This window comes from Gopherus evgoodei, chromosome 10, assembly GCF_007399415.2.
Source record: "Gopherus evgoodei ecotype Sinaloan lineage chromosome 10, rGopEvg1_v1.p, whole genome shotgun sequence".
Classification (NCBI taxonomy): Eukaryota; Metazoa; Chordata; order Testudines; family Testudinidae; genus Gopherus; species Gopherus evgoodei.
In genome coordinates, this window is record NC_044331.1 from 84195641 (window position 1) to 84219154 (window position 23514).

A 23514-nucleotide genomic window follows, 5' to 3' on the forward strand; every position below is an offset into this window, starting at 1 on the left:
TGCTATCAATTTAGGCTTAAATAGAGACTGGGAATGGCTGAGCCATTACACACATTAAATCTATTTCCCCCCCACGTTAAGTATCCTCACAGCTTCTTGTCAAACTGGCTTAAATGGGCCATCTTGATTATCACTACACAGTGTTTTTCTCCTGCTGACAACAGTTCATCTTAATTAGCCTCTTAGAGTTGGTTGGGCAGCTCCTACCTTTTTATGTTCTCTGTATGTATATACATCTCCTCACTATATGTTCCATTCCATGCGTCCGATGAATTGGGCTGTAGCCCACGAAAGTTTATGCTTAAATAAATTAGTCTCTTAGGTGCCACAAGTACTCCTGTTCTGGTAGCTAGTTGCCATCTCTTCTTCTCTCACTCCTAATCCCAAAATTTCCCCTCAGTTGGGACTAGTGGGGCAGTATTACATTTAATATATGTTTGCCTGCAGAAGGATATAATAATGAGAACACAATAGTCAGAAGTATACGTTTGTACCGTTTTGAAGTAATTCACAATGAACCTAATAAAACATGTTGGTAGAATTCCATCACAGGTAGAAAACTTCTAAAAACAGTGATGTGTTAGTAAAGAATCTTTTAAAATGAACTAGCACCACCTTGTGGAATTGATGTGACTTTACTTTAGGCTCTGCAGTGCTCTTTCTACAGTCATCTGCTTCACTTGCACGCTCCTAATTTGAACATATTTTGAACATGGAGGTAATGCTAACATCCTCAAGATATACACCTGTGGTTGAAATTCATCTGAAAAATGTTTTTTTTTCTATTTAGCATAACCCTTCAGAAGCTTGAAACTGAACTTTCTTAATGCTTTTGTCAATCACAGATGCAAAGTAATTTGTTACGGAGTTAGAGTGATGAACTAATGCTATTAGTAAAATGGGGACTTATTTGTTCTGAGAAGGGGGGAAAAAACCTCAAACTAAAGGAGATAAGGACAAATTTTGCCTCGCCAGCCAACCTTCATAGTATCCTTTAAAAAAATAATCTAAGTGAGTTCACGTGTATTAATGTATTGCACATTAGAATAGTGACCACTGGTCCTTAGAAAGCTGCTAGCTCTCACATCAGTACTAAAATCAGCAGGGTGTAAGAAAAGACGGTTACTCACCTTTCTAACTGTTGTTCTTCGAGATGTGTTGCTCATATCCATTCCAGGTAGGTGTACGCACCGCGTGTGCACGTCTGCCAGAAACTTTTTACCCTAGCAACCCCGGTGAGTCAGCAGGTCGCCCCCTGGAGTGGCGCCACTATGGCGCCAGATATATACCCCTGCCGGCCCACCCGCTCCTCAGTTCCTTCTTGCCGGCTACTCCGACAGTGGGGAAGGAGGGCGGGTGTGGAATGGATATGAGCAACACATCTCGAAGAACAACAGTTACAAAGGTGAGTAACCGTCTTTTCTTCTTCTTCGAGTGATTGCTCATATCCATTCCAGGTAGGTGATTCCCAAGCCTTACCTAGGTGGTGGGGTCGGAGTGAGAGGTCGCAGCCTGGAGTACTGCAGAGCCAAAGGCCGCATCATCTCTGGACTGCTGAACCAGGGCGTAATGGGAAGCGAGTGTATGGATCGATGACCAGGTCGCCGCCCTACAAATCTCTTGGATTGGCACGCGGGCAAGGAAAGCCAGCGATGGTGCTTGTGCTCTGGTGGAGTGAGCAGTCACACAGCCCGTTGGAACGTGGGCCAGGTCGTAGCAGGTCCTGATGCAGGAGGTAACCCAGGAAGATAACCTCTGGGAGGAAATCGGCAGCCCCTTGACCCGGTCCGCTACCGCCACAAATAACTGGGGGGACTTGCAGAAGGGTTTGGTCCTGTCCACATAAAATGCTAGCGCCCGACGGACATCTAGCGAGTGGAGCTGTTGCTCCCTGCGGGACGAATGGGGCTTTGGGAAAAAGACTGGGAGGAAAATCTCTTGGTTAACATGGAAAGCTGAGACCACCTTGGGAAGAAAGGCAGGGTGAGGCCTCAGCTGTACCTTGTCTTTATGGAAGATGGTATACGGTGGGTCCACTGTGAGGGCCCTCAGCTCGGACACTCATCTAGCTGAGGTAATGGCCACTAGGAAGGCGGTCTTCCACGAGAGGTAGAGCAGGGAGCAAGTAGCTAATGGCTCGAATGGGGGGCCCATGAGCCGAGTTAGGACCAGGTTGAGGTCCCATGAAGGGGCCGGAGGGCGGATTTGTGGATAGAGCTGCTCCAGTCCCTTCAGGAATCTCGCCACCATAGGGTGGGAGAAGACAGAACATCTGTCCATTCCAGGATGAAACGTGGAGATGGCCGCTAGGTGGACCCGGAGGGACGACAACGCCAGACCCTGGGTCTTGAGGGACCAGATGTAGTCTAAAATAGTGGTCACAGGAGTCTCCATAGGGCGAAGAGCTTTCTCTGAACACCAGCAGGAGAAATGCTTCCACTTAGTAAGTTGCCCTGGTGGAAGGCTTTCTACTGCCCATGAGAACCTCCCGAACCGGGGTAGAACAGCGCAACTCGGAGCCTGTCAACCACGCAGGAGCCATGCCGTAAGGTGTAGAGACGGAAGGTCCGGGTGACAGAGCCTGCCGTGGTCCTGGGTGATCAGGTCCCGATGTAGGGGCAGGGTAACTGGGTTGGCTACTGAGAGGTCCAGCAACATGGGGTACCAGTGCTGTCTGGCCCATGCTGGAGCTATGAGAATCACCCGGGCTCTGTCTCTGCGCACCTTGAGGAGAACCCTGTTTATCAGCGGAACGGGAGGGAATGCGTAACACAGGTGGGCTGTCCATGGGATCAGGAATGCATCTGCTACAGACCCTGGTTCCCGACCCTGGAAGGAGCAGAATGCTCGACACTTCCTGTTCTGCCTGGCGCGAAGAGGTCCATCCGGGGACGACCCCATCTCTGGAAGAGTGAGAGGGCGACGTCCGGACAGAGGGACCACTTGTGCGAACGGAAGGATCTGCTCAGCCGATCCGCTAGAGTGTTCCGCACTCCCGGGAGATAGGAGGCGGAAAGGTGAACCGAATGGACTATGCAAAACTGCCAGAGGCGCATTGCCTCAAGACACAGGGGAGAGGACCTGGTGCCGTCCTGCTTGTTGATGTAAAACATGGTTGTTGTGTTGTCGGTGAACACCACGACACAATGACCTTGAAGGAGATGGACAAACGCTTGACAAGCAAGGCAGACCGCTCTCAACTCTCGTATGTTGATATGGAGGTTGATCTCTTGAGGTGTCCACAAGCCCTGAGTTCTCTGAGTGCCGCAGTGTGCCCCCCAGCCCAGATCTGAGGCGTCCATGGTCAGGGATGCCGAGGGTTGGGGCAGATGGAACGGGAGCTCCACACAGACTACGGACTGGTCCAGCCACCAGCGAAGGGAGTCCAGCACCCTCTGAGGAACGGTGACGACTGTGTCCAACGAATGTCTGGCTGGCCGATACTGCGCAATGAGCCATGATTGAAGAGGCCTCATGCGGAGTCGGGCATATGCCGTTACGAACGTACAGGCTGCCATGTGGCCTAGAAGGGCCAGACATGTTCGTAGAGAGGTCAGCGGGGCCACCTGCAAACGTAGAATGATGGCCGACAGCGACTGGAACCTGGGCAAGGGTGGCAAGGCCCTGGCCAGGGTAGAGTCCAGAACGGCCCCGATGAACTCTATCCGCTGCGTGGGGAGCAGAGTAGACTTGTCCACATTGATGACGAGGCCCAAGGCAGCAAAGAGGGTGCTGATCCTGTCGACATGGACGCGGACCTGCAGCTCCGATGTGCCTCGGATCAGCCAGTCGTCCAGGTAGGGGAAGACGTGAAGGCGGCAACGTCGAAGGTGTGCGACGACGACTGCCATGCATTTTGTAAACACCCTCAGGGCCGTAGAGAGGCCAAATGGAAGGACCGCAAATTGATAATGTTGGCGGCCGACCACAAAGCAGAGGAAACGTCTGTGTTGGGGGGCAATGGAGATGTGAAAGTAAGCGTCCTGCATATCGAGTGCGGCGTACCAGTCTCCGGGATCCAGGGATGGGATGATGGTTCCAAGGGATGGGATGATGGTTCCAAGGGATACCATGCGGAACTTCAACTTCACGATATACTTGTTGAGTTCCCGCAGGTTGAGGATGGGCCTGAGGCCGCCCTTGGATTTGGGGATTAGAAAGTAGCGGGAATAAACCCCCTTGCCCTTCTCGTTTTCCGGAACCACCTCTATGGCTCCCTTGACAAGGAGCACGTGCACCTCCTGACGGAGGAATTGCTCGTGAGAGGGGTCCCTGAAGAGGGACGGGGAGGGGGGGGAGGGGGGGCGGCGAAGAAAACTGCAGGCGATAACCGGCCTGCACCGTACGCAAGACCCAACGGTCCGACGTTATTCGGGTCCACGCCGGGAGGAAAAAAGAGAGGCTGTTGGAAAACTGCGGAGAGGGATCCGGAGGGGAAACTGGTACTGCGCCCTTGGGTGCACCTTCAAAATGAAGGCTTAGGCCCTGGAGGGGCCTTGGCGGAGCCTTGGTTCTGCCCCGTTTGGCCACCAGACTGCCTGCGGCGGTTGTTCCTGCCGCAGCGCCTAGAGAGGTCCTGCCGCGGGCGGAACTGAGGGTACGGCCGCCGCTGCTGCTGCAGGTTCTGCTGCCGGAATGGCCTTCGCTGTGTCACAGGCGTATGCATTCCCAGCAACCGTATTATGACCCTGTTGTCCTTGAGGCCTTTTAGTCTAGGGTCTGTTTTATCAGAAAACAGGCCCTGGCCTTCAAAGGGGAGGTCCTGGATTGTATGTTGGGGCTCCGGTGGAAGGCCAGAGACCTGCAGCCAAGAAATTCGGCGCATCGTGAGCCCCGAGGCCAGGGTCCGAGCGGCCGAGTCGGCAGCATCAAGGGAGGCTTGTAGCGATGTTCTTGCTACTTTCTTGCCCTCGTCTAGGATGGTGGAAAACTCCTGGTGGGCGTCTTGAGGCAAGAGCTCCGCGAACTTCCCCGCCGCTACCCACGAGTTGAAGGAGTAGCGGCTGAGGAGGGCCTGCTGGTTTGAGACCCGGAGCTGTAGCGCCCCTGCCGAATAGACCTTGCGGCCCAGGAGGTCCATTCGTCTCGCCTCCTTTGACTTGGGCGCCGGGGCCTCTTGCCCGTGGCGCTCCCTGTCGTTCACCGACTGGACCACCAACGAGCAGGGTGTCGGGTGAACGTATAAGTATTCATAGCCCTTCGAGGGGGCCATGTACTTTCGTTCACCCCTCGAGCGGTCGGAGGGATGGAGGCCGGTGACTGCCAGATGTTATTGGCGTTGGCCTGGATTGTCTTTATAAAGGGCAGGGCCACTCTGGTGGGCGCATCGGCGGAAAGGATGCTCACCACCGGGTCCTCAATTTCAGACACCTCCTCCGCTTGCAAGTCCAGGTTCTGTGCCACCCAGCGGAGGAGGTCTTGGTGTGCCCTAAGATCCAGCGGGGGAGGACTGGAGGACGAGGTACCCGCCACTGCCTCATCTGGAGAAGAGGACGAGGAAACCCTCGGCAACAAAGTGTCCACGGGGGGATCCGTGTGGGGCTGCACCTCCGTCCCTGGAGGGAGCTCTGAGTCCCGGTGACAGGACCTGCCGTCTGCTTCCGGGGAGTGAGGGGGTCTAGATACTGTCCCCTCCGGAGGTCTGCGTTCCCCTGTAGGGCGGGGGGTAATGTGTTGCGGACCCTGGGCTTGGGAATATGCCCATGGGGTCCAAAACCCCCACTGTTGAGGCCCTCGCTCTTGTGGGGGAGGGTCCTGGAACAGGGCCAAGTGACTGTCCTGGCCCCTGGCATAGGCGCTGTCAGTCTGGGAAGAGACCAACGCCTCCCTAGAAGGCCACGGAGGCGCTGAGCCTGATTGGTATGCGACTCTGTGCGCCGAGACCGACGCTCCCCTTGGTGCCGAGGCTCGGTGCCGCGACCCACATCGGTGCCGGGATTGGGAATGGCGTGATGACCGGTGCCGGGATCGGGAATGGCGTGATGACCGGTGCCGGGAGTGGGACCATGACCTTCGATGAGCGTGGTGCCGGGAGGTCGACCGGGATCGGGACCTGCCACCGGCGCGGTGCCGGGAGGTCGACCAAGGAGCCGAACACCGAGGTGAACGGCTCCTGGAGTCTCAGTGTTGGCGGTGAGACAAGCCCGACCGGGACCATGCAGATGGCGATCGGTGCCGCGAGTACGACTGGTACCGCCTGGGAGAACGGTGCCAGGACTCCGAGCGGCGCCGCGAGCGTTCACGCCTCCGGGGTGATCGGTGCCGGGACTCGGGAGACAGCGCTCGAAGCATCGGTTTACCCCTGGAGGTTACCTGTCCCGGGGGTGCCGGCTGAGGCTGCGATGGGTCCATCATTGCGATCAAGTCCCGAGCCGAGGCAAAGGTCTCCGGCGTAGACGGTACCCGTAGCTCGACCCCTGATCTTAAGGGGGAGCTAGGAGGGGCTGGACTTGACGGACCTTCCGGGCCCGGAGTCGACAGCAGCCCTGCAGGCGGTACCGCGGCCAGGGTAGGTGCCGGGCGCTCCACTCGGGCCTGCCTCTGGATGGTGTTGCAGATGCCGAGGGACGTGAGTCTGCTCCTGGTGCCGGAGATGGTCGGTGCCGGGGAGTCTTGCCGGTGCCGGCGCAGTCCGGTGCCGGAGTAGAACTGGCTGACTGCGCCGCCGGTGCCGGAGACAGAGCCGCTTCCATAAGGAGAGCGTGGAGTCTTTGGTCTCTCTCCTTCTTCGTGCGAGGCTTTAAAGCCTTGCAAATGCGGCACTTCTCGCTGATGTGCGATTCCCCCAGGCGCTTAAGGCACGCGTCGTGGGGATCGCTCGTAGGCATCGGCTTCTTGCATGCCGAGCACTGCTTGAAGCCCGGCGAGCCAGGCATGGGCCCGGTGCCGGGTGCTGGGGAGGGCAACGGCCCACCCACAAGCAATGTTAGACAACTATATACAAGATTCTAACTAACTACTTGCTAACAGTCTATCTACTACTTAACTATGAACTATTTACAACTAAAAACGACGAACAAGTACAGGAAAGCTAGGGACGTGGAGGTCAGCAAGCCGCACTCCACAGTTCCAGCAACCAACACGGCGGTAAGAAGGAACTGAGGAGCGGGCGGGCTGGCAGGGGTATATATCTGGCGCCATACTGGCGCCACTCTAGGGGGCGACCTGCCGGCCCACTGGAGTTGCTAGGGTAAAAAGTTTCCGGCAGATGTGCACGCGCGGCGCGTACACGTACCTGGAATGGATATGAGCAATCACTCGAAGAAGAACTGTACTTTTTTCAGTATTTCACTATGAGTTAAATATACACACACAACCTATTAGTGCAGTCGTATGGCTGCGATTTTAATGATACAAAATTCAGAGGTAAGCTTCACCAATAACTATTAATATCTGACTGCATGATTAAAAATTCAAGCTTTGTATTGCATAACATCTCCTTTTTTATGAAATAACAGCACTTAAAGCTTCATGAACATTAACTAGTGAATTCTCATTACATTTCTGAGGATCATAGGTAAATATTCCTGTTTTACAGATGAAACGCTAGAATACAGAAGCTAAAGAGACACTGTCAAGTTAATTTAGCCCCATAGATTTTACAAAATCTAACCTGGCCTTTATGGACCCCAGATTGATACAAATATTCTAATGAACTAAAATATTTTAAAAAAAAAATCAAATGTAAGCATTCTCCTGAATGTTTGCAGCCCAGAAATTATGGCATTTTTCTGGTGTGTGAGCCAGAAAATGACTCCAGTTTTAGTTTTTGTTTACTCACATTCATCTGTTTTCATTGTCCAAACTGTGACGTTGTCTTTAGGTGACAGATCATAGGAATTGTCCCAGATTGAGGTGTCAGTAGAGGAGGTTTGAGAATAAATTGAAAAATTTAAACAGTAATAAGTCACCAGAACAAGACGGTATTCCCCCAAGAGTTCTAAAGGAACTTGAATATGGAATAGTAGAACTACTAACTTATTGCTTATGTAACTTGTGGTATGTAACTTATTGCTTATATCAGCCTTTGTACCAGATGACTGAAGATAGCAAATGTAACCACCCCCCCCTTTTTTTTTTAATTAAAGGCTCCAGAGGCAATCCTGCCAGTTAGGAGCTGATAAGCCTAAGGGTATGGCTACACTTGCAGCTGTACAGCGCTGGGAGTTAAACCTGGCTTCGTACAGCTGAATAGGGAAAGCGCTGTAGTCTGTCCACACTGACAGCTACTAGAGCACTGTCGTGGCCACATTGGCAGTATTTGCAGCGGCATTGGGAGCGGTGCATTATGGGCAGCTATCCCAGCGTTCAAGTGGCTGCAACATGCTTTTCAAAAGGGAGGGGTGGGTTGGAGTGTGACAGGGAGCATGGGGGAGAAAGTGAGTGGATTTTTGGAGCTGACACTGTCAGCAGCTGCCTTGCAAGTTCTGACCCCCTGCCCCACCCCTCTTTCTCTCACTCACTGAAAGCAAACAGCAGCTGTTTGTTTTCTTCCTCGCAGACCAGATAAGCAGCTGCTCTGAAAGGGACACCTCCCCCGCCGTCCGCCACGCTGCTTCTCTCCTCAAGCCCCCCTCCCTCCCCCTCTCCTCAAGCAAACATTAGCTGTGGGCATTCCAAAGGGAGCCCCCTGCCTCTGCTCAGTCACAGCAAACAGTAGCTGTGTTGTTTTTTTGATAAGCAGTTCTGGAGCCCCCTAGTTCACAACAAAACAAAGAGAGTAATCTTCACTTAAAAGCATTATGGGAAGCTTCCAGAGGTCAGTGACAGCATACTAAGATTATTCCCTGCTTACACTGGCACCCCAGCGCTGCTGCAGCAGCAGCGCTATACTCTTTATATTCCTCTCGTGGAGGTGGAGTACAAGCAGCGCTGTAGCCATGGAGATACAGCGCTGTATGTGTCTTGCCAGTGTGGACGGGGAGTGAGTTACAGTGCTATAAAGCTACTAACAGCGCTGTAACTCTCAAGTGTAGCCAAGGCCTAACTTAACTACTAGGCAGAGTGGTTAGAACTATAGTAAAGAACAGAATTATCAGACACATAGATGGACATGATTTGTTGGGGAAGAGTCAACACAGCTTTTGTAAAGAGACATCATGCCTCACCAATCTATTAGAATTCTTTGAGGGAGTTAGGAAGCATGGGGCAAGGGTGATCCAGTGGATATAGTATCCTTGGACTTTCAGAAAGCCTTTGGAAAGTTCCCTCACTAAAGACTCTTAAGCTGAGTAAGCAGTCATGAGATAAGAGGGAAGATCCTCTCATAGATTAGTAACTGGTTAAAAGATAAGAAACAAAGGGTAGGAATAAGTGGTCAGTTTTCAGAATGGAAAGAGGTAAATAGCCCTATCTCCCAAGGATGTGTACTGGGATCAGTGCTGTTCAACGTATTCAGAAATGATCTGGAAAAAGGGGTAAACAGGTGGCAAAATTTTCAGATGATACAAAATTACTCAAGATAGTTAAGTTCAAAGTTGACTGTAAAGAGTTGCAAAGGGATCTCACAAAACTGGGTGATTGGGCAACAAAATGGTAGATGAAATTCAGTGTTGATAAATTCAAAGTAATGCCTATTGAGAAACATAATCCCAGCCATGCCTACAAAATGATGAGTTCTAAATTAGCTGTTATCACTCAAGAAAGAGATCTTCGGGTCATCGTGGATAGTTCTCTGAAAACATCCACTCAATGGGCAGTGGCAATCAGAAAAGCTAACAGGGTTAAGGACCATTAGAAAAGGGATAGATATTAAGACAGAAAACATCATTGTGCCACTAGATAAATCCATAGTATGCCCACACCTTGAATAATGCATGTAGTTCTGGTCATCCTTACTCAAAAAAAAAAATGATATAAATAAAAATTGGAAAAGGTACAAAGAAATTTAATGAAAATGAAGAGGGCTTTAGAACAGCTTCCACATGAGGCTAGGTTGAAAAGATTCAGCTTATAAAAAAAGAAACAGATGACTAAGAGGACAGAGGATAGAGGTCTGTAAAATCGTGAATAATGTGGGTAGAAAGTGAATAGGGAAATGTTATTTACTCCTTCACATAACACAAGAACCAGGGCCACCCAATGAAATTAATAGGCAACAGGTTAAAAACAAACATAAGGAAGTACTTCTTCACACAGTGCACAGTCAACCTGTGGAATTTGTTAGGATGTTGTGAAGGCCTAAAGTATAGTTTGGTTCAGAATAGAATTAGGTAAATTCATGGAGGACAGGTCAGTCAATGGCTATTAGCTAACTGAGATGGTCAGGGATGCAACCCCATGCTCTGGGTGTGCCTAAGTCTCTGACTGACAGAAACTGGGACTGAACGACAGAATGGGTTACTTAATAATTCCATCTGAAGCATCTAGCTCCAGCCACTGTTGGAAAACAGAATATTGGTCTAGATGGACCATTGGTTGACCCAGTATGGCCGTCCTGCATTCTTAATGTAGGGCAAAAGTTAACATTAATTGTGAGAAGTAAAGATCCTTTCAGTTGCAGTGGCCTATAGTGTTGGTGGTAACACATGTAAAAAGGACACTTGTTTTCAGAAAATGGTTTTTAATTTGATATCATTCTCTTTAGTTACTTACCAAAGATAATACAATGAGTAAATGGCATAACTTTTGACTAGATTTGAAATCCTTGGATTTCACTTGTGAGTTTAGGCCCATAAACCACTCTGTCCCTCACCCAGGGAAACACATCTTTCTGGGGTGTGATTTACACTAAAAATTTAGATCAACATCTCTGTTACTCAGGGTTGTACATGCCATGGTTAAACAGACCTAACTCAAGTATAGATGTGACTAGATCAATGGAAGAATTATTCCATCAGCCTAGCTACCGCTGCTTGGGAATTACTTACATTGACAGAAAAACCCCTTATGTCAATGTCAGAAGCATCTACTCGACAGCCCTACAGCGGCATATCTGCCACCCTGCATCACCCATAGTGTAGACACTGCCTTAGAAGGGGGGTAAAAAGGCTTGGTTGGTGCTTTGAAAATGGCTTGATCTATACCTGAACCTGAGGTTGACCTAGCTAAGTAATGGAGGGGTATAAAAAATTCACACCCTGAGATTCAACGTTCGGCTGACCTAACCCCTGTATAGAATTCTTCTGTTGACTAGCAACCATCTGTTAAGGGGGTGGTTTAACTACAGTGATGGGAAAACACTTTCTGTCACAGTAGCAAGTGTCTGCGGTACAGCTGCAGCGCGTAGTTCTGCTGGAGTAGTGTCTGTAGCATAGACATAGCCTAGGTTGAACAAAGAGCCAATAATTCTTAATTCTTGTTTGTATTTTTTACTTGTATGAATTGGATTTATGTTGAGTGAGGTATAATTATTGAGGCTACAAAAATCTGATTGTCCATTTTGGAATTAAATTAACTGCCACACTTATCTGGCACTCTGTGTACTCATAATTATACAGATAGTAGCAGCTTCCTTTTTCTCCTCAAACAGAGTATAGTCATCAAATTTAAAGGATCCCTCCTTAAAGGAAAATCCATTTATATTTGCTCTCAGTTGTCTTTTAAGATAGGATATTTAAATGGAAGACCTTTGCTTCGGTCTGAAATTTGAATTTGATAGTTTGGGTATTTCATGTTCAGTTGGTCTAAATTGAAAAATAAGGTTTACATTTCAGTTAAGACCATTAACTTTGAATATATTCAATCAAATCATGTAGTAGAAAAAGGAAATTCCCCATACATGCATTTTTAAAATGTGTGGATGTGAAAATAATTGAATTCTGCTTATATATTTCTCATAAGAACAGACATATTGGGTCAGACCAAAGGTCCATTTAGCCCACTGTCCTGTCTTCGGACAGTGGCCAATGCCTGGTTCCCCAAAGGGAATGAACAGAACAGGAAATCAAGTGATCCATCCCTTGTCACCCATTCCCAGCTTCTGGCAAACAGAGGCTAGGAACACCATCCGTGCCTATCCTGGCTAATAGCTATTGATGGATCTAGCCTCCATGAATTTATCTAGTTCTTTTTTTGAATCCTGTTATAGTCTTGGCCTTCACAGCATCCTCTGGAAAGGAGTTCCACAGGTTGAGTGTGTGTTGTGTGAGCATATGAACCAGAATTAAATATATTGAGTTCCTGGTTTTTGTATGCCTTAGCTGGGAGATCCAAGAATACAGCTATGATGCTTCTCTGAGCACCTCTGCCATATTAAGTCAGTGGGAGAAATGTGATCAGTGAAAGAAACTAGTTTGCTTCTTAGCTTTACATCTTGCTGTTAAAATTACTTTCTGTGGCATTTCTTGTACAGTAGAAAGTAACGAAGCTAAAGATGACACTTTGTGCACACAAATAAATAAATGTCAAGTATTGGGGTAGCAGTGTTAGTCTGTATCCAAAAAAACAACAAGGAGCCTGGTGGCACCTTAAAGATTAAGAGATTTATTTGGGCAAAAGCTTTTGTGTGTAAAGTGAGGTTTTTTTATCCACAAAAGCTTATGCCCAAATAAATAAATAAATGCTAAGTGCTATTCAGACATTACGAACTATTAATATCTGAAGTCATGGGGTGGGAAATAGTTGTGATAACACTTTCACTTCTTGAGGGGCAGTGTTAAAAATAGTTTGCCATTTATTTTAATGTTGTTGTGTTCTGTTAACATAACAAGTGTTATGTTTCTTCTGTTGATAGAGCCACACGCTACATGTTGTACATTGCTGGAGAAGTGACATGAGGGCCAAAGAGGATCTCACATGTTACAGTATTTTTCACAGGTTGTGGCTTCCAGATTCAATTCCTTTCAATAGATAAAAATAGAGTATGTAAATTTTGATGTTTTAGAAATTTTAAGATTTCAGTGTCGAAACTGAAAGTGAGTCTGTGGCAAAACATTCTTACTGTTTTACTGCATTAGTCATCGGTATTCAAGATGAGCTTCAGAATTGCAGAGTAAAAGGGTAATGTTATTTAATGTAAGTGCGGCAGGTTTGGAGCCAGGTTGACTAATCTAATTTCATTCACCTTTGTACCTATTTTCACACTAGGAATATTTTTGCTTGGAAAACAGTATTCGGGATGAAGCTTACTCTTTAAAGTGTATATGCATTTTACTCTATTTTGCTTTCATAAAACCCGAATGACTCGTTCAAATGAGTGATCTCTGCAGTTGGTACAATACTAAAAAATTCTGGTACAAAACCCTGAGTTATTTAGCGATTTCCTTTACACTTTATTGAGAGAAACTTGCCAGGTTAATAAAATATTGTAAATATAATATGCTGCTGGAACAGACAGGCACAAGTGGGCATCATGCAGTGTTGGCTGGTTGATTACATAATGCTGCTTATACTCAAGGGAGATCTTATCAAAGTAGTATCTTTCAGAATTAACAATTAGTGAATTTTAATTTTCTTCTGCAAAATAAAATAAAATGTGAATGATTTCATATCCTGGAAAAAATAAAAGCTACTGATACTATCTAGAAGTCAGTTTTCTTAGAGTAGATGGACTTCTGACCTGTGAGCTTTCCCTATTAGCTGCCATAGCAACTAGTCTGGGCTGAAAAATAAATACACTGAACCAAGTCCAATTGAAGATCAGGGCAAGAGCTTTAGATGTAGCCAGAAATGCAGTGTGTGCAAGTACATGGTGATGCACAAATGTGGCTTTAATTTCTGCTTTTAACTGTGCTGTTTCTACTGCAGCTCTATGGTGGATCATTATCTCCTACTCTTAGAGCAGTGTAAGAGCTGCTCTCATTTAAACTGCCCTGTAGCAGTCACAGAAAGCAGAAAATAGACAAGGATCAGTGTGTTTGTCTCCCGCCCTCCCCCAACCATGTCCCTCTTTCTGTAGCCTTACCTGTGTCACTTGGTATGCTCGCATTGAGGAGGGTGTTAGACTTATGAACACGTATGTCAGCCTTCTGCCATTTCAGAGCTCATCTTCGCAGCAGGGCAGACCTATGACCAAATTATATGAATGGTAAAGTACAGAATGGCCATGCTGCACCCTTATGGTCCAGCACAGGTCTGGGACTTGCAAATGTCAAGTGCAGACAAATATTACATATGCCTTTGTTTTGAGATCTTCCTGTATATTATCCAAGAACATACATTTTCTCTTGCTTCTTTAATAACCTGTGCTGTCTTGTGTAAAAGTAGAAATAACACTCACTCTGTCGAAAATCTTGACTGACAGCAAGATTGCCTGGCCCATGATCAGTATTTTAAGAGAAAAGATTTTGTACTGTGTTGTTGGTGTCACTAAGCATAACCCTATGTAACTCGGGAGGGTGGAAGGCCACAAGAGTATGGAGCCTTCCTGGTTTTAGGCCTCAGCAGACAAGAGTCCCTCCATGTTTGAACTTTAATCGACCTAAAAGGCCAGGTGTAACAGCCGTTATCAGTTGCAACAGTTCTAACTGGTCTAAAGCAGAAATAATGAGGCCTGTGCACCTTTAGCAGAAGGACAAGATAACTTGCAGAAGGAAAACTTACTAACGAGCTGCCGCGGCCAAGATTACTTAATGCACCTGCGCTTACGTAATTGCTACAGGGGGAGGAAGGAGGAGGAGGGGGGGAAACGGGGGATTGCTAGTCAGTGAGAAGTTCTCATGGATATAAAGGAACAGACTGCTTGTTTTAGGTGTGCTTGATCTGAGTCAATCTCCCTGCACCGCTTTGAGATCTCAAATAAACTTGGTTTGCTTCTCCACCCTGGTGTGTTTATTGGCGCGGCACACCAGGCGACGGACACCCCCCCCCCCCCCCCCCGCTGTTGCTTGGCCTCAGGCAGTTATCTGCCGGCAACAGTGTTGTACTTCCATGTGGGGGAAAAATGCTAGAGCTAGTTACCTATACTTTTCCAAAGCATTCTAGAGCCCTGTATCTGCTAGAAGATTTTGACATTGTGAGCAGTAGTACATGTGTAACACACCACATGTGCTCACAAGTACTTGCAACAGGCATCCTATAAGTGATAGAGAGGCAGAAGATTGGTGCACAAGAAAATAATGCTGTTTCAAATTTAAGGAAGTACTGTGAAAGAAGGAATAAGTGAAAGGGGCCTTGAAAACAAGATGCAAAAGGAGAGAAGATTCTAATGAAGCAACTTGAAGGTGGCATTAGTGGTGGAACATTCAGTATTGAAAAGAAAGCAGTTTGTTGTCTTGTAGCTTTTATTAAACAATTCTCATATTACAGAAGTTGTCTGGTCATAATATGATCCCTGTCGTGTATCTCTGTGTATAGCTCCAAGCACAATTCCCGCTCCAAATAACTTCTGTTCTATGGAGACAAATTAAAGAGAATGGGAAAGGAGGAGAAATTATATATAATATATATATTAACTCCTGCTCTGGAGTTGTCAAACTGATAGATTTAAGGAAAATGTTCAGGCCAGCCCATAATGAGATAAATTATATTGTATTTAGGACAAAGTTAATGGAGACTCGGGTTCTTATATGTACTTTGAAGTTTAGGAACCTTCCCTTCTGTTTTAATGCTGTGGAAATGTACTGCCATGCGAAGTGCTTACAAGCAATGAAGTTTTAAAGATCATTGTTGTGGCATTGTTCCATATTGGAGGAGAATCATTTTAAAGGTCAAGTTGGCCTTTTGCCCCAACCATGAGATTCTTCAGGAAGATGTTGAGAGATGGTACTCAGATGAGCGCAATAATGGTGATCTTTGCCTTCTCAAAACAGCTGGAACTTTCTGCAAGATGCTTGAACATAATTGCTCTCCCTCAGGTAAAAGTGTACCCACAAAGAGTGTTTGCTTTTTAGTATTATTTATTTGGGAACTGCCTAAAATAGGCAGCCTGAATGGGAGCCCTTGTTCTGTCTGTTGGAAAGCTAGGAAGTATATTGATGTGAATTGCCACGACAGCTGAAACTGTGCATATTCTCAGCAGCAGAACCGGGTTAAAGGCATATGTGGCTCTTCTGCATAAAACTCTGTGAAATCTGTTTCCACTGTGGTGCAACATGGAAGCTTGCTTTCAAAGTTTCTAAGTGTGCAAATTGGTCTTATCAGTAGTTTTTATAGGAATTTGTATTGTATCTGATTTTCCTGTTTCTCCTTCTTTTGTATTTGCATACTAAAAATGCAGTAAGTAGTTTTACCTTTTATTTAAGTTAAAAAATCTTGTGTTTTGTGTTTGTAAACTCCAGTTTCATAATTGTATATAGGGTTGGACATTTGAGCGATCCAGAAACACTTTTGCTGGTCAAACATTGGTCAAATATGTCAAAAGTGGTTAATATTTTAAAGCACTAATTTATTCGAATAGTAACAAAAAGGACATGCATCTGAGGAAGTGGGTATTTACCCAAGAAAGCTCATGATCCAAAACGTCTGTTAGTCTATAAGGTGCCACAGGATTCTTTGCTGCTTAAAAAGGAGTAAGACTTTATGATGTCTGATAGACTGAGCCTTAAATATTTATACTTAGTTAAGTAACTTGTTTTTTGTAATTGAGTTATTTTAACTCCCAGAAATGTGAAACACAATGAAATGGAGTTCTAAAAAAAAAGAGAGAATTATTATTACCTTTTTTAGCAATGTTAAGTTGGCACTTAAATGTGAATACTATTGAGACTGAACAGTTACAGAAGAAAAGAAAAATGAAATAAAACAAACACATAACAACTATAAAAGTCATTTTTAAATGCATTTTAAACGCTAGGTAGGCAACAGGCCAGCTCTTCAAGCATCTTGCTTTATTATCTTTATTCACTTCATCTGTACCTTTTGTCATCATGTTAATGTGCTTTGTAAACTACAATGTGCATTGATGGCCTGGTATATAAATAAAGACAGACAGACAGAGACATACATACATAGAATGTATGTTCTAGAGAATTCCGGCCAATCAAGATGCTCATCTTTCAATTAATTCACCTTGTTCCCAGCGGGTGACAATATATAGTAAAGTAAGTGATCAAGACATTTAAGTAGGCTTGCTAACACTTGGCACCATGATGCAATCAAAAATGTAGGTCTCTACCTACATCTAGGCATTTTTGTGGGAATATTTGACCATGGCCAAATAGGTGGTCAGTTGACTTTATTTGGCTGGTCAATTGACTAGCTTGCCAGGCCTAATTATATGTAACTTTGCTGCCAAAGAAAAATGTTGTAATGATAGCAGCCAACCAGACTCAGATGATTTCAACATTGTGAAGCTAAAGTGGGAGACTGCACATCTTCCTTAAAAGCTATGTTTTTTCCCTTCAATGCTTTTAAGTAGACCATAATGTCTTACGTGGTGAGTGAAGCTGAATTTTGAGTCTACAAATGAGAGAAATGGGATTAATTTTAGCAAAGTAGCATTAGCTAATCAGTAACTTGCAATAAATACTTGGTTTTCCCTTACCCCTTCATGCTCTCTGCCCCCCAAAAAACAATTAAGAATTAAAATAGCTGTTTAATTCACCAGTATGCTTTTCCGTCCTAGATGAATAGCATGGTTAGTACCTTTACACATTTAAAGGTTGGACTTGAAAAGTTTGTAGACACACTAGCAAGAAGATGATATAAAAGATGGGGGAAGAGCCAATAGCCATGTACAGATCCAGCAGCTCCGGTGCATCAGCTGCTGCTCATGGAAGAGGTTCAGAAAAGGGCAAGAAAAATAATTAGGGATATGGAGCAGCTTCCATAAGAGGAGAGACTAACAAGACTGGGACTTTTCCACTTGGAAAAAGAAATGACTATGGGGGGATATGATAGATGTCTATAAAATCATGACTGTTGTGTAGAAAGTAAATAAAGAAATTATTTACTCCTCATAACACAAGATCTAGAAGTCAGCAAATGAAATTAATAGGCAGCAGGTTTAAAACAAGGGAAGCATTTATTCACACAACACACAGTCAACCTGTGGGAGCTCTTTGCCAGAGGATGTTGTGAAGGCCAAGACTGTAACAGGGTTCAAAAAAGAACTAGATAAATTCATGGAGGATCGGTCCCTCAATGGCTGTTAGTCAGGATGGGCAGGGATGGTGTCCCTAGCCTCTGTTTGCCAGAAGCTGGGAATGGGTGACAAGGGATGGATCACTTGATTCCCTGTTCTGTTCATTCCCTCTGAAGCACCTGGCACTGGCCACTGTTGGAAGAGAGGGTACTGGGCTAGATGGACTTTTGGTCTGCCCTAGTGTGGCTATTCTTCTGTTTTTCAAAGCAGTAGGAGAGTGGAACTAACATCGGTTGTAATTAGTTTCACTGCCCACGGAGCTCTGTATAGCAACCCTGGCCACCTCTTGTCAATTTAACTGCTGCTGCTGCTTGACAATTTTAGGAGTGGCAGAGAAAGTGGAGCAGTTTGCCTATAGATTCAGGATTAAGGACCTCATATTTTAGAAAACTTAAATTCTGCAGAAATTAATGGATTTAAGTACCTTTTCCCCCTCTGGGAAACTGCCTACTTACCAGTAGTAAGTAGGCTGGTCCTTTTTTCAAGCCCCATTCAAAGTGCTATACAAACATTTAACTTACTTGCAGCACCGCAGAGGGTGAATGTCTTGCCCAAGGCAAGGGAACAGACTTTCAATTGTGTGCTGGTCTTAGACAACGCTGCCTCTGAAAGACTACCAGAAGAAAACTTTCAAACTTTCTTGTAATCTTGCTTCGCCTGCCTGTCATGGTATAATCCCCACTCTGAACCTTAGCTTCCAAAAGATGGGGTACCAGCATGAATTCCTCTAAGCTCAATTACTAGCTTAGAACCTGTAGCGCTGCCACCAACCAGGAATTCCAGTGGCTGGTACACTCTGGTCCCACCAAAACCTTGCCCAGGGACCCCCAAGACCCAGCCTCTGGATCTTAACACAAGGAAAGTAAACCCTTTCCCTCACCGTTGCCTCTCCCAGACTTCCCCTCCCTGGGTTACCCTGGAAGATCACTGTGTGATTCAAACTCCTTGAATCACAAAACAGAGAGGACAATTCACCTTCCTCCCTCCTTCTCTTTCCCCCTCCCAGACTCTTCCTGAGAGATAAAGTAATCCTGACACAGAGAGAAATTAGCCTTTCTCTCCCCCTTCCCTCCTTTCTCCCCACCAATTCCCTGGTGAATCCAGACCCAGTCCCCTGGGGTCTCACCAGAATAAAAAAAACAATCAGGTTCTTAAACAAGAAACTTTTAATTAAAGAGAGAAAAACAGTAAAAATTAGCTTTGTAAATTTAAAATGGAATAGGTACAGGGTCTTTCAACTATAGACACTGGGAACACCCTCCCAGCCTAAGTATACAAATACAAATTAAAATCTTTTCAGCAAAATACCAATTTGAACTCCTTTCAGCCAAATACACATTTGAACTCCTTCCAACCAAATACTCATTTGCAAATAAAGAAAACAAACATAAGCCTAACTTGCCTAATCTACCTAATACTCACTAGTCTGAACTTGTAAGAGCCTGTATTGGAGAGACTGGAGAGACCCCTGGTTGCACATCTGCTCCCTCTGAGCCCCCAGAGTGAACAACAACCAAACACTAACAGCACACACACAACTTCCCTCCCTCAAGATTTGAAAGTATCCTGTCCTCTGATTGGTCCTCTGGTCAGGTGACAGCCAGGCTTACTGATCTTGTTAACCCTTTACAGTCAAAGAGATATAAAGTACTTCTGTGCTATTAACTCTTCTTATCTGTTTATGACACTGCCAATCTAGGAAGTGTTACTGGGATGAGAACGCAAGCCAGTGGAACCATTTTCAGACTTTAAAGTGGCAGTGGAGTGTCGTGTGAGTGGGGTTTCTAAGCTTCCCTAATATAAAATAGTTTTTTTATTGGACTATAGAATTTTGAAATAGTTCCAATAAAGCAGGGCAGCCCAGAGGATTCTGGGGGCCTGGAGTCTTCAGCGGTAATTTGGCAGCGGGGGGTCCTTCCACTCCAGGATCTGCCACCGAAGTGCCCCGAAGATCTGCAGTGGGGGCCCCCCCACTGCCGAATTACCGCCGAAGTGGGACCCGCCGCCGAAGTGCAGCTGGGTCTTCAGCAGTAATCTGGTGGTGGGGGCCCCTGCAGCAGGTCTTCGGGACACTTCGGCGGCGGGTCCCGGAGTGGAAGGACCCCCCGTTGCCGAACTACTGCCAAAGACCGGGCTGCACTTCGGCGGCGGGTCCTGCTTCGGCGGTAATTCGGCGGCGGGGCGTCCTTCCGCCCCAGAGCGGAAGGACCCCCCGCTGGCAAAGACCCGGAGTGGAAGAAGCTCCGGGGGCCTGGGCCGCACGAGAGTTTTCCAGGGCTCCCGGAGCAAGTGAAGGACCCCTCTCCAGGGGCCCTGAAAAACTGTCATGGGGGCCCCTATGGGGCCTCGGGCAAATTGCCCCACTTGCGCCCCGCTCCCCCCCCCGGACAGCCCTATAATAAAGCCCCCCACTAAATCTCTCTTGCAGCAAGCAAACATGTGCCTTACCTGCAGGTGAGTCCTTGGATGGTAGCTGCCTCTGTTTCCTTTTTATTGTTAGGTTTATCTGGTACTTTTTCAAAGTTCTCTTTTTTTGTGTGTTTAACGTGAGCTGTCGTGATTACAGTATTACTGCTGAAGAAAAGCAGATTCCTGTTGCCAGGGATCGCTAGAGCACTCCAGACTATCCTGGACTTGCTGCACCTTTAACTTACATTCACTTTCTCTTCTGCCTACTCCAGCAGTCTTGTCCTTCTGCTGCTTGTGGTTCTCTGCAATTCCTCTTCATTCCAGCCGCTTAGTCACTTCAGCTATGTCTACTACAAACTTCAGTGCCTTTTGAGACCTTCTTACAGGGTGTTGTGGAATAGAAATGACTCACCCTTGGATCTCTGGGAGCTAGGTATCAGATTCCCAGCATGTAACTTTCTCCATCCCATGATGCCATCCATACCCCATAACTTTCCATGCCTTCTTTTTAAATCCCATAAACCTGTGGAACACTTTTCCCTCTCCCTTTTCTTGACAGAAACATGGAGCCCTCAGAGCTCCATGCTATTCTCATGAATGTTACAAATACAGGATGCATAATTGACCCATAGGAAGTACCACAGCAACAGGGGACATGACTATTACTTTGAGGACAGTTTGCTGAGAGGCCATTCAGGGTTGTTGCCAACATTCACAGAGCAGCTGCAGATGGTAGAGCACTGCTTCTTGAAGCGATAAACAAGCACTGATTGGTGGAATCACATCGTAATGCAGGTTTGAGATGTCAAGCAATGGCTGCAGAACTTTTGCGTTTGAAAGGCCTCGTTCCTGGATCTATGTGCCGAGCTCATCCCAGCCCTCTAGTTCAACAGCACCACAGTGAGAGCTGTGTTGACAGTGGGGAGGTGAGTGGCTATCACGTTGTGCAAGCTTGCAATGCCAGATTGCTACTGTCAGTGTGAAATCATTTTGGGATTGGAAAATCTACAGTGGGGCTGTCGTTATGCAAGTGTGTAGGTCCATTAATCAGCTCCTGCTATGCAAGACTTTGATTCTGGACAGTGTGCAGGACATAGCAGTTGTGTTTGCAACAATGGGGTTCCCAAACTGCGATGGGGCAATAGACTGTTTGCACATCCTTTTTTGGTGCTAGCCCACCTTGCCATTGAGTACATCAGCAGAAAGGGCTTCTCTTCTGTGGTTATGAAAACATTGGTGAATCCCTGGGGACACTTCCCCAGTATTAGTGTGGGCTGGTCAGGGAAGGTACTTGCCACCTGCATCTTAAGAATACTTGACTTTTCAGAAAGCTGCAAGCTGGGACATTTTTTCCTGACTGGTGAATATTGAAATGCAAATGGTGATTCTAGAGGGACCGAGTTTACCCCTGGTTCCCCTGGCTTATGAAGCGGTACACTGGCCGCCTGGACAGTACCAAAAGGAGATTAAACTACTGGCTCCACATGTGCAGAACAACAGTTGAATGTGCTTTTGGTAGCTCAGAGGGATGCTGGTGGTGGTTACTCACTAGACTGAATCTCAGTGAGGAATATATGGTTATAGCTGCCCGTGGTGTCCTGCATAATATCTGTGAGGTAAAGGGGGAAATTGCCACCAGGGAGGAGGTGAAGCAGTGTCTGCTGACTTTGAACAGCCAGACAAAGGCTTTTACAAGAGCTCAACAGGGAGCTGTGTGGTTGAAGGAGGCTTTTGAAAGAACACTTGAACAGTCATGTGGCGCACCATTCTGCAGTGCCCTGTTATCTGGGCCTGAAGCTTTGGGTGCTGTTAGAAATGGTGTAGTGCTTGCTGTCAGTTATAAATGTACTGTTTTTCTGAACCTACGCATTCTGTGGTGCTGTATGTTTACAAGCACTGTATGCTTTGAGTCCTGCTATGCATTCTGCAGTATTTGTCGTGAACTAATAAAGATTTTATTCTTCAAAAACAGAAATGTATCGAGAAACAAAAACAGTGCACAAAACCAATGTACAAAAAAACAGGCAATGCAATGCAAACATTTAACAGAACAGAACTTTAAAATTGGAAACACAGCAAACGTTTCTGTCCATTTTCAGGGCACAAAAGTAGGTCATTGTGACTACACAAACACTGACTGTGGTTCTCATTGATCGGTGTATGAGTCTAGTGGATAGAACTAGCATTGTTTGGGAAGTTGCACTCAAGAAGGGGGAGCTGCTAGGTGTGCTCACCAAGGTGGGTAGTCAAGAAAAGGCATTTCAAAAACTTCGGGGGGGAGGCGTTAAATGGAGTGGTGGCTTCTGGTCTCTGTGTCACTTAGGCAATAGAGTTTACAAGTGTGACCACAATGGTCACTTGTTGCAAGAAATGGGGCATTATGGGACAGCTGTTGAAGACTGCAGGTCGTGCAGTGTCCATACTTACACTTCATCAGTCTCTGTAGATCAACCATATCTCTGCACCATTTGGGAAGGTGGTATTAGTGTATTGCTGTAACAAAGTGCTTAAGTTGACTGGAGACAAATTTAAGTGTAGACACATGCACAGATAGGTTGACCCAAGGTGACTTACATTGACCTAACTTTGTAGTCTACTCTGTAACATCTCTTCAAACGTTTTTCCTCAATGGAAAGAGGTAAATAGTGGGGTCCCCCAAGACCCTCTGCTGGGACCTGTGCTGTTAAGATATTCATAGATCTGGAAAAGAGGGTGATTAGTAAGGTGACAAAGTTTGCAGACAATACAAAATTACTCAGGATAGTTAAGTATGAAGCTGACTGCAGAGAGTCTCAAAGGGATCTCACAGAACTGGGTGACTGGGCAACAAAATTGCAGATGAAATTCAGTGTTAAGTCCAAAGTAATGAACACTGGAAAAAATGTCAATTTTACATGCAAAATGATGGGTTCTAAATTAGCTATTACCACTTAAGAAAGCGATCTTAGAGTCATCATGAAGAGTTCTCTGAAAACATCTGCTCAGTGTGCAGTGGCAAGCAAAAAAGCTAACAATGTTAGGAATCATTAGGCCTGGGATATATATAGAAAACAGAAAATATCCTAATGCCACTATTTAAATCTGTGGTAAACACCCAACTTGAATATTGCATACAGTTCTGGTTGTCACATTACAAAAAAGAT

At 46.1% G+C, this 23514-nt stretch overlaps 1 protein-coding gene across 12 annotated transcripts in view; it reads left to right on the plus strand.

The window, feature by feature from the left end:
• TNRC6A (trinucleotide repeat containing adaptor 6A) overlaps positions 1–23514 on the plus strand; it is a 196303-nt gene that overhangs the window by 114257 nt on the left and 58532 nt on the right. The window contains exon 1 of one of the 12 annotated variants that reach the window (XM_030578711.1): positions 12698–12756. The exons of the other annotated variants lie outside the window; for them this stretch is intronic. Coding sequence (XP_030434571.1) covers positions 12713–12756 — 44 coding nt within the window. The 5' untranslated portion in view covers positions 12698–12712. Of the gene's footprint in view, positions 1–12697; positions 12757–23514 lie in introns of those variants that run through there. 12 annotated transcript variants of the gene reach the window in all.